At 40.0% G+C, this 12,415-nt stretch overlaps 1 protein-coding gene across 1 annotated transcript; it reads left to right on the forward strand.

Moving 5' to 3' along the window:
• The first annotated feature begins 8,605 nt into the window (after positions 1-8,605).
• LOC122004602 (LRR receptor-like serine/threonine-protein kinase GSO1) lies at positions 8,606-11,992 on the forward strand. The gene is made up of 2 exons (XM_042559464.1): positions 8,606-10,433; positions 11,247-11,992. The coding sequence occupies exons 1-2, from the start codon at positions 8,606-8,608 to the stop codon at positions 11,990-11,992; spliced, it is 2,574 nt and encodes an 857-aa protein (XP_042415398.1).
• The last annotated feature ends 423 nt before the right edge of the window (positions 11,993-12,415 follow it).

Consider the following 12,415-nt stretch of genomic DNA (forward strand, 5'->3'; position numbering starts at 1 on the left):
TATGCTCTCACGCCCAACGACCTTCCAGGTCGGTTGTCCCAGACTCTTGCCCCAGTGCGAGTTATAAGTGAGCTATGCTCTCACGCCCAACGACTTTCCAGGTCGGCTGTCCTAGACTCTCGCCCCAGTGTGAGTTATAAGTGAGCTATGCTCTCACGCTCAACGACCTTCCAGGTCGGCTGTCCCAGACTCTTGCCCTAGTGCAAGTTATAAGTGAGCTATGCTCTCACGCCCAACGACCTTCCAGGTCGGCTGTCCCAGACTCTCACCCCAGTACGAGTTATAAGTGAGCTATGCTCTCACGCCCAACGACCGTCTAGGTCGGCTGATCCAGACTCTCGTCCCAGTGCGAGTTATAAGTGAACTATGCTCTCACGCCCAACGACCGTCTAGGTTGGCTGATCCAGACTCTCGCCCCAGTGCGAGTTATAAGTGAGTTATGCTCTCACGCCCAACGACCATCCAAGTCGGCTGATCCAGACTCTCGTCCCAGTGCGAGTTAAAAGTGAGCTATGCTCTCACGCCCAACGACCGTCCAGGTCGGTTGATCCAGACTCTCGCCCCAGTGCGAGTTATAAGCGAGCTATGCTCTCACGCCCAACGACCGTCCAGGTCGGCTGATCCAGACTCTCGCCCCAGTGCGAGTTACAAGTAAGCTATACTCTCACGCCCAACGACCTTCCAGGTCGGCTGCCCCAGACTCTCGCCCCAGTGCGAGTTATAAGTGAACTATGCTCTCACGCCCAACGACCGTCTAGGTCGGCTGATCCAGACTCTCGCTCCAGTGCGAGTTATAAGTGAGCTATGCTCTCACGCCCAACGACCGTCCAGGTCGGCTGATCCAGACTCTCGCCCCATTGCGAGTTATAAGTGAGATATGCTCTCACGCCCAACGACCGTCCAGGTCGGCTGATCCAGACTCTCGCCCCAGTGCGAGTTATAAGTGAGTTATGCTCTCACGCCCAATGACCATCCAGGTCGGCTGATCCAGACTCTCGCCCCAGTGTAAGTTATAAGTGTGCTATGCTCTCACGCCCAACGACCTTCCCGGTCAGTTGTCCCAGACTCTTGCCCCAGTGCAAGTTATAAATGAGCATACTCTCACGACCAACGACTTTCTCAGTAGGGGCAAGGAATATCTTGGTCGACACTCCTTATACTCGCTGAGGTATCATGCAGTAAACCAAGTTTGCAAGCCAAGTCATCGTAGCAGACTAGTCAATAAGCTGCATTCAAGGGTTCTTGCCGCATATGAGGTGTTACCAACAGATTATCAAGCCTCTAATGGGGTTTTGGCTCATAGGTTACGAGGTAAAACGGAGTAAGCCGACTATTTTTATTACTGCTATTTTTGCTTGAAATATTAGACAAGTGCAGGTGTCATATAAAAGCATGACGATACTCGAAGCATATAGTATGGGGCTATACAATCATGAATGGAATGCAGAAAATAGATTTTTATTCCGTGATACCAGAAGTACATCTGTCAAGGGTTTACATGGCTACCCGAGCCAGAGGCTTGGTCCTTCCTAGTTAAATGAGCTTGGACTTTGATGAGGTCTTCTGTATGGAGATCGATGGTAGGCTTCAGTTGCCCAATGGTTTCATCTTTGGTCCGTCCTTCCTCTTTCAAAAGAACCACTTCATCTTCATGCCTCCTCTTTAAATAAGCAATATATTGCCCCTGACTCTGAAAGTCTGATTGAGCTTTATATTTAAGAGCAATTTCGGCTCGAGTTCTGGATTTATTAGCAGCCAGCCAGAGGCTCTCCATTTCATGAGTAAGGGAAGCTTGAAGATCTCTGCTCGCAGTCATCTCCTAAAGGATGCCTTCCTTTTGAGCCAGCAACTCTGTTAGAGTGGCAATTTGCTGGAGCGAAGCTTCTTCTTTTTGACCAGATAACTCCAATAGATGGGAAGTCTGTCGAAGCAAGGAAGCAAGTTCGCTAAGTTCTGTGGTGGGTTCCATGGAAGCAAGGTACTACATTAACAAGAGGATGGTGGGAAGCTGTGAACCGTCGAATCTTTTATAAAGAAGGAGAAGATAAAGGGATTTCCTCGGAACTTGAGGCGGCGCTTGGAAAGCAGCATATCATTAATAAGAAGAAAGGGTGCGTAGAAGTTGAGGAGTCCACATAAGTTCCGAAGGAGATCATTCATCTCCCAAAATATAAGGAAATTTTGCAGCATATGGATAACAGACAGGTCAGCAAAAGAGTGCAAGACCCAGCGCGGGTATTAAAGGTACTGGGGTCTAGTCAGTCGGACTAGAGCCTCCTTCGACTAGACTTGAGGGGGAGGCTTGTGATACTGCGCATGTTTTGAGGGGTCGATAGGGTGATGTGGTTATGAGTCAAGGTCATAGGAGGGTCAGGAGTCATGCTGACCTGGAGGTCTTGAGGGTCAGAAGTCAAGCCTCCGTGACCGGTCAGCAATCAAGCTGACGAGGAAGTCAGGAAGGTCATAAGTCAAGCCTCCGTGGCTGGTCAACAGTCAAGCTGACATGAGCAAGGAGGTCAAAAGTCAAGCTTACGTGGCCAAGGTCAAAGTCTCAGCGGACGGGGCGGTCAAAGGAGGGGATTATAAGACCATCCCTGATAGTGGGCAATAGACAGGCCCGCGGGCCAGGTATAGCTGAGGACTTAGTCTACCAATAAACGGGCCCGGACACAGACTCAGCGTGCAGGTCAGGACGTACTTGCCTTGGATAATAGCACAGATATGGGTCGGGACACATACCCAGCGTGCAGGTCGGGACGTACTTGCCTTGGATAATAGCAGATAGATATGGGTCAGGAGGCAGACCTAGCGTGCAGGTCGGGACGTACTTGCCTTAGATAATAGCCGGCAGATATGGGTCGGGACACAGACCCAGCGTGCAGGTCGGGACGTACTTGCCTTGGATAATAGCAGACAGATATGGGTCGGGACACAGACCCAGCGTGCAGGTCGGGACGTACTTGCCTTGGATAATAGCAGACAGATATGGGTCGGGACACAGATCCAGCGTGCAGGTCGGGACGTACTTGCCTTGAATAACAGCACAGACATGGGTCGAGAGGCAGACCCAGCGTACAGGTCGGGACGCGCATGCCTTGGATGACAGTGGACAGATGCAGGTCAGGAGACCAGACACTACATGACAAATATACAAGGAATCATAACCACCTGTCAGAGAATAATCATCATATGTCAGGGATTATTCTAACGGTTTGAAGCTCATACACCTCTTGATTCCTCCACCGGCCTATAGGGGAAGGCCACGTGTCGACCACCGCCAGACAATACCTGACACCCGACATTCTCTGACATTCGTCAGGCTCCAGAAACATCAGTTGCAGTATAAAAAGGGATGCTTTGTCTCTTACGCGGGTACGCTCACTCGTCATTTCTCACTACTCTTTACGTTTCGTTCTTTCTCTGTGATTTCTGGGGAAAAAGTACCTGACTTGAGCGTCGGAGGGCCTGACCCGGGGACTTTTTCCCTGGTTTTGGGTCTCTAACGACTTGTGTGCTTGTCCAAGTGTGCGCAGAGTTCGGTTGTCATCTTCCTGATCACCTTCCCTCGTCAGCCGCGAGTGCCCGCCACTCCGGGGAGTGCCAGGTAGATCCAGCTCCGTAGCGACTTTTCGTCAACCTCCAGTACATCGAGACCAGTCTTCATCCGACGCAGCTTCCGGACGGGATCAAATATTAAATGAAAAAGTGATGAGTATTAATGGAAAAGATAAAAGTAATGACTTATGATAGGTGCTCATTGATTATGAAAATGATAACATTTTCTCAAGTTGAATTGGACTTTCACGAACAAAAGTCCATAGTTTCAATTAAAATCGGTTGATAAATTTAAAAAATTTAAAATGATATAAAACAAGTCTTTTGTATTTATCTAGTTTTTCTAATTATATTTGTACACTCAAATATTAATTTAACATACTATATTAAAAATAGTAATTTTTTAAACATAAAATAATTTTTTTTAATCAATTGTTACAGTAGAGATCTTACTATGCTGATGAACACTATATTAATTATTACACTGTAGTAATAAATTGAGATAAATATAGAGAGGAAAAATCATGGATATGAGGTGTATGATTTTATAATTTTGAATCTTGAATACGTGATTTAGATTGATTTGATAATTTGCCACCGCTTGAATTTTAGCTTTTGACTGATTCAATGTTAAAGCCTAGGACTTGATACTTTTATTATAATTATCAATAGCAATTCTTCTAATTTGTTCCAAGAAAGAGATAAGGAAATGGACATCTTTGAACAATTGAAGATGACTCCATTAAGTATGCATGAGCAATATACAAGTTTGCTTGACTTTGACGCAGATCATAAAGGTGAAGGTGACCTTGTCTCGTAACATATACGCATGTATAAAAATCTTAAGAATGACATCTCTCTAATTCAATCTTCATCATTTTTTTGTTAATATATTAAGAGGTATTCTTTTATGATTTTCTTTTATTAAAATAGCATTTATTTTACCTAAATTATCCTCATGTCATTGTCCACATATTGTCCTCCTTACAAGACCCTTTAGACTGCGTTTGGTATGCATGATAGGATAAAATTGGGTTGATTAGGATAGGATTAAAGGTAGGATAAATAATCCCTCTTAAGGCCAAGGGATTATGAATCCTACCCATAATCATCCATTATCCTACTCCTAATCAACTCTACCAAACGCTGGATTAAATTTTTTTTGAAAATATAATCTTATCCTATCATGCATACCAAACGGAGCCTTACTTGCTTGAGCTCACAGTCACCACTTGACTAAGCGTGTGGTCACCCTCTCCGTATGAATTTTAGGTTGAGCGAGAAGAAACAAGAATGTATTGTGAAGCGGTTTCACTTGCAGTCGAGGAAGATAGGTAAATCCGAATGATATAATTAATTTGGGACTTCTCACCGGGTTTAAAAATTAAATGTCCATTTTTCTATTTTTAAAGAAAATTTGTTATTAATAAAATTAAATAAATTAACTAGTTGATCCGTCATACAATAGGCTGGCATATATTGATTATGAAAATGTTAACATTTTTGTCAACTTGATTTGGAAAGAGGGAAACAATTGCAAATTGAAAAGAGAGCGCTACTTACACAATATGATGTGGTCTAAAATTGGACGTCAATTTTTCATTTTTTTATTTATATATTAAAAATGAGTTTCTGATAAAAAAAGAACCTAATCTATGGACTAGAAATTGGATAGGAATCTGATCTAATTAAGTTAATATCCCTGTCATCTCCGGACTCCGTAACGATTCTTCTAGAGTGTGGACCAAAGAACTTTCACATGGTGGGACCCCTAGCATTATATATATGCACATTATATTCTTAGTCTTTTCTAATTTCCTCCAACTGATTAGCTTATCTACTCCTATCCCTTAATTTCCACCATTAATAGTTGCCAATTGTGACTTCGAGATCATTTTTAATTCCTCAAAGCCCGCTACATTCATCCTCATTGCCATAACTTTACTCGGTATTAGAGCATTATATGATTGTTGAAAATAATATAAAATGATAAGTAGTGATTATTCGTAAAAAAAAAAAGATAAAAGAGTATTTATATAGGCTTTAAAAATTAAATGTTCATTTTTCTATCTTAAAAGAAAATTCATTTCCAATAAAAAAATGACTTGTTGACTATATATATATATATATATATATATATATATATACGGTTTTGATATCCTGCGCGCCGCACAGTGCGCGACTGTGCGCGCGCGCAGGATATCAGTGATTTTAATTTGTTTTTTATTTTTTTTTTTAATTTTTGAATTAAAAAAAATAATTAAAAAATTTTTTAAAAATTTTATTTTTAGGGTTCAGGCTTTGGGTATAGTGTTAAAGTTATTTTTTTTTTTAGATTTTACCTTTGGGGTTTAGGCTTTTCAATTAGGTTATAGTGTTTGGTTTTAAAAAAAAATTAAAATAGCTTTTATTTAAGCTTTTATTGAGTATTGTAATATGTTAAGGGGATATATTAAGGTATTAAAAATTTATATAAGGAAATGTTAAATTTTTTAATTAATTTTTTAAATTTAAAATATTAAAAAAATTAAAAAAATAAAAAAAAATTGACCGATCTCCTGCGCGCGCGCACAGTCGCGCACTGTGCGAGCGCGCAGGAGATCAAAACTTAGTAGGTCATTAATTGGTAATCAAAATGACAATATTTTCTCAAGTTAACTTGGACTATCATATCATGAGTAAAAGCCATCCAATTTTCCAAACAAAATCAAACATTTTGATGAACTTTCACACGGAGAAGACAACCTATGATCACTAAAGATTGTCTTACCTCCAACTCATAACTTCTCTACTCTTCCCCTCTTTCTTAGAGAGAGGATTAATTGATGAATGGCCCCAAAGTGTGAATTCAAGGTGTGGTTTTTAGTTCCTCGATGCATGTTATAGTTATCTTCATTGCCTTAATATTGTTGAGCACTAAACAATATTCGGTGATTTTTTAAATTAAATGCCACAAGAGGGAACAACTGCTTAGAGTGGAAGAAGAGCTTTGTTGGCCATCAAGACTTACATGTATGATTCCTAGGTTTGAATTGATTTGCTTTCTGATCTGGTCTAAATTGAATGTCGATTTTTCTAATTTGTGTTTAAAAAAGTTAATGAAGATTTTCCAATTTGAATTTTATCTTTTGACTGATTCAATCTAAGCCAAGGATTTGACCCTTTAAATTATCCATTTAAATTATCAATTGCAATTCTCTTAACTTGTTCCAAGAAAGAGATGAGGATATGGACACCTTTAAACAATTGAAGGTGGCTCCATTAATGGTGAGACCGTTAAGTACGCACAAGTAAAAGTCAAGTTTGGTTGACAGTGAAAGTCAAGTTTGGTTGACTGTGACACAGATAAAGGTGAGGGGCCCTTGTCTCGTATCACATACGCATACATAATGAAAAAAAAAAAATCTTAAAAATTGGCATCTAGCTAATTCAATCATTTTTTAAAGTTATTAAAAGAAATCATTAAAAGGGTATTTCTTTTTTGATTTTTTTTTGAAATAGCATTTGTTTTCCCTAAATTGCCACTTGACACATTAATTATCAATAACAATTCTTCTAACTTGTTCCAAGAAAGAGATAAGAAAATGGACACCTTTGAACAATTGAAGGTGACCATCCCCCCCTGCCTCCTCCCTGCCTCAGGGCGTGGCCAAGCTAATTATCATTTGATAGATTTACAACATAGAGCAAGGGTCCCGGTGAAACCAGTGAAAAATATCTTCCTACATGGAGATCTATTCGGTACCTCATTTACTCTCTTTTAATGGCGTGGAACTGGAGCAGTCATGGAGGACCATCACTCCATCAAGATGAACATATTTCACCTTTTGCAATTTTGTGATCGTAGAAATAAGAATAAATTGTGAAGCAGTTTCACTTGCGTTCGAGGAAGTCAGGCAAATCAAATGATAACAAGAGTAATTTGGGACTTCTCATAATGTTTAAAAATTGACATCTATCTAATTCATCATCATTTTTTTTTAAAGATATTAAGAGAAATCATTAAAAGGGTATTCTTTTATGTTTCTTTTTTCTTTTATTGAAATAGCATTCGTTTTTCCTTAATTGTCCTCGTGTCATTGTCCATGTATTGTCCTCCTTAGCAAACCCTTTGTTCTACTTGCTTGACATCACAGCCACCACCTGCCTAAGCTTGTGATTGTCCCCTTCTTCCCCAGGGAGTAGCACAGATAGGGAGTGCATAGTTCTATGACCGAAAGGTCCAGGGGTTGATCCCCGGAGTGTTACTGTTTGGGGTTAATGTCTCCGCCATATACTTTCCACCTATGTACCTGTATTTATCTCCCTCCATATCCGTGAGACCGACTCTAGGAGGCACATTTTTTTTTGTGATTGTCCCCTTCTGACCTCAGGGTGTAGTACAGATTGAGTGTATGGTTTTATGATTGAGAGGTACAGGGGTCGATCCTCGGGGTGTCACTGTATGAGGTTAACATCTCCGCCATGTACCTTCCACTTATATAACTACATTTATTTCCCTCCATATCCGTTGGACTGATTCTAGGAATCATTGATATGGTAGTTTCATATTTTTTGTGATTGTCTCCTCCTTCCATGTTGATCCTAGGATAGACTGTGAGACCGTTGGGACAAACGTTTTGCCTTTTTGCCAACTGTGATTGCCCCCTCCTGTATGAATTTTAGGTCGAGCAAGAAGGAAGAAGAATAGTTTGTGAAGCGGTTTCGCTTGCGGTCGAGGAAGACATGCAAATCGAAAGGATAACAAGGGTAATTTGCACTCCTCGTAAAGGTTAAAAATTGAAGGTTCATTTTCCTATTTTAAAAGAAAATTTGTCAATTAATAAAATAAATTGACTTGTTGACCATTGATTATGAAAATGACAACATTTTCTCAACTTGACTTATTGGATTATTACGAACAAAAGTCATCTAATTTTCCAATCGAAACCAAGCATATTGATAAACTTTCACACGGTTAAGACAACTTATATATATGCGAACTAAGTATTGCATTCCCTCCAACTCACATCTCCTTCCCCTCTTTCCTAGAGAGAGAATCAACTTACGAATGACTCTTAATTGGGATTTCATGGTGATTTCTAGTTCCTCAAAGCATGCTATAGTTATCTTTGCCGCTTTAATACTGTTGAGCAATAGAGCAAACTGTGATGATTCTCTACATGCCAACAAGGGGAACACCTGCCTAGAGAGTGAAAGGAGAGCTTTGATTGCCATCAAGAGCGATATGTATGATCCTGGCGAGTGGTTATCTTCATGGACCGGCTATGATTGCTGCAAGTGGAGAGGAGTTGCTTGCGACAATGTTAGTGGTTATGTCACTAGGCTTGACCTTCAGTATCCATGGGTGGAGAGTATTGGTGCGAGCAAGGTAAATCCTTCTCTGTTTGAACTGAAGCATTTGAGATATCTGGATTTGAGCTTTAATAACTTCTCATATGCGCACGTGCCCCACATGATTGCCTCACTTGTGCACTTGGAATACCTTAACCTCTCCAATGCCTTTTTTTATGGATTAATTCCTCCTGTATTAGGGAATCTTTCCCACATACAACACCTTGACCTTGGAAATTGTTATACTTATACATATCCAAGTACTCTATTCTCAAATAACTTGAGTTGGCTCTCCAACTTAAATTCTCTACAATATCTCGACATGAGTTGTGTCAACCTCTCTAAAGCAACCAATTGGCTCCACCAAATTAATTTGATTCCTACTCTACAAGTGTTGCTTTTGGGGGATGCAAATCTCCCACCTGTTCCGCCTTCTTTACCCACAATTAACCTCACATCCCTCACCATGCTCGATCTCAGTTGGAATGAATGGAACATCAGCGCTTCCATGTTGAGGTGGCTGTCTCATGCCAGTAATCTTGAACACCTCGATCTATCTGGATGCTGGGTGTTTGAAGCCGAGGCGCTTTCAGTTGCTTTGGGAGCTCTGCATAATTTGAGGAAGCTAGTTTTGGTCGATACTCAAATAGCAGGAGAATTTTCTACAATTCTGAAGAATGTTAGCAGAATGTTGCAATATTTAGTTTTGCAATGGAATTTCTTATTATCTGGAGAAATTTCAACAATTTTGTCGATCCTTCCGCGCCGACTGGAGTTCTTAGCTTTAGACGGTAATAACATCTATGGGAGAATCCCAGAGATGTTAGGGAATTACACAAGCTTGAGACACTTGAGTATGTACTACACTCGAATAACTGGAGATATTCCAAGAACAATAGGGAAACTTATCCATTTGGAATGTCTTGATTTGTCTCAAAATGATATAACAGGAGAGATGCCATCGAACGTAGGAAACCTTCCAAACTTGGAAGAGCTATATTTGATCGAAACCAACATCACAGGATCGATACCAGAGAGTCTTGGTAATGTTAGTTCCTTGAAGTATTTGGGTTTGTTTGGAAATAAGATTACTGGAGAAATACCAAAAACTTTGGGGAGTCTTCATAATATGTCAGGATTAGATTTACACGCCAACCTTCTGACTGGGCAAATACCAACAACGATTGGTAGAATTTCTAACCTGCGTTATTTGGATGTATCAGAGAACCACTTAACTGGAGAAATACCAACAACGATTGGTAGAATTTCCAACCTACGTCATTTGGATGTATCAGAGAACCACTTAACTGGAGAAATACCAAAGACTTTTAGCCGCCTATGCAACCTATGGATGCTAGATCTGTCATTAAACAATATCATCGGAGAGTTAGCAGATCTACTTGATGGCTTATCTAATTGTCCACAAGGAGCAGTGTTATCATCCTTAAGCATTGGCGACAATAATATGAGTGGAAGTATTCCATCCAACCTTGGACTGTTAGCTCACTTACAGGAACTGGACCTCTCCTCAAATTCCCTCCAAGGTAACATGACTGAAGCTCACTTTTCTCAACTTACAAGCTTATCGTATTTGAATATATCTTTTAACTCCTTGAATGTGATTCTACCAAATGATTGGCATCCCCCTTTTCATGCCTATGAAATTGATATGAGTTCCTGTCATTTGGGAGGTACATTTCCTTCATGGATTCAATCCCAAAGGTATTTGAATTCACTGTATCTTTCTGGAGTAGGACTCTCAGGAACAATTCCACTCTGGTTCTCAAACTTCATTCCAAACACTAGGCTTCAATGTCTTGACCTAAGTTCAAATAATTTGAGTGGTCTAATACCTTCTACTCTTTCTCCATTTACTGATTTTTCAAATAACTCATTTGAAGGGTCAATTCCAAAGAACATAACAATTACAGACTCTGCTCAAATTTTAGTGTTGTCTAATAACCATATAAATGGTAGTTTTCCACCCTTCTTTTGTAATTTAACTTCCATATTTTTCATTGATTTGTCTAACAATCACTTATCTGGTACATTCCCACATTGTCAAAACTCATTTCCTCATGCATTAGAGTATCTACATTTGAACAATAATAGTATCTCTGGACAATTTCCTTCTTTCCTAAAAAAATGTAAATTGTTAATCACTCTTGATCTCGGTGAAAATAAATTGTCGGGCAAAATACCAACATGGGTTGGATATCTCACTTCTCTACAAATTTTGCGTTTGAGTTCAAACTCTTTCACCGGTGTCATCCCAATAAATATAGGATACCTCGCTTCTCTTAAGGTCTTGGATCTTTCTTTCAATAAATTATTTGGTAAAATACCTTCATCTGTAGGACATTTCAGGGCTATGTTTCAAGATTATACCAATTCTAACCCATGCCATGATAATAATCTTCAATGTGCAATGGCACCTATGGGCTCTTATAGACCAAAGGATAAGATCCTAATAACTGCCAAAGGATCAACCTATGAATACATTAGAATTCTCTCCCTCGTGACCAGCATAGACCTATCGCATAATAATCTTTCTGGTGAAATCCCAAACGAGCTAATGATGCTTCGTGATTTGCACTTCCTGAGCTTGTCCAACAATCACTTGACTGGTACAATTCCTGAAAACATTGCCTTTTTGACAGAGTTATTTTCTCTTGACTTATCAATGAACAATCTCACTGGCACAATTCCCTCCAACTTGTCTGCTCTAAACTTTCTCAGTCACTTGAATCTCTCTTTCAATAACTTGTCCGGAAGAATCCCAACCGGGAATCAATTTTTAACCTTCGATGACCCTGCGATATACGCTGGCAACAAGGACCTTTGTGGTTGGCCACTACCCGAGTGTCCTAGTGATGAAGCCCAGCGAGGTCCACTTCATGCAAAAGATGATGATGATGGTAATGGCAGCAAGCTTGAAAAAGTTCTGGATTATGCCTTCATTGCTATGGGATTTATAATCGGATTTTGGGCATATTGGGGCGCAATGATCATGAAAAAGTCCATCAGAATTGCTCTCTTCCAGATGGCGGACAGGATTTACGACTGGATCTATGTTCAACTCGCAGTGAAGTTTGGAAGGTGAAGACCAAGTGGCAAAGATGAACTTGAAAGCCTTATAATTTGCTGATTGTACTTCCCCATCAAAGAGAAACACTCCAGCTTGTATGCTGCTCTACTAGCTAGAATACGAATAATGGTGCTGTGTGAAATAGGAAGTATTTGCAAACTTCTGTTATGTATTTGTAGAACCATTTGGGACATTGTTCCACTTTTCAGTATACCTGATGATATTTGTATTATATCGACGATCCGACATAGATGCAATCAGGTTTATGAAAAATTGTTACATGACAGCAGATGAAGAAAACAACTGCATGCAAGAAATAAATGAGTGCTAAAACGTGGATTAATTTTTGTCTGTCTGAATCCTAGCAATAAATATTGATATGGGTAATCAGAAGCTAAACGAGCTATAAATTTCATTTGATTTTATCACCTCCATCGT

Source organism: Zingiber officinale, chromosome 7B (genome assembly GCF_018446385.1).
Source record: "Zingiber officinale cultivar Zhangliang chromosome 7B, Zo_v1.1, whole genome shotgun sequence".
NCBI classification, from domain to species: Eukaryota; Viridiplantae; Streptophyta; class Magnoliopsida; order Zingiberales; family Zingiberaceae; genus Zingiber; species Zingiber officinale.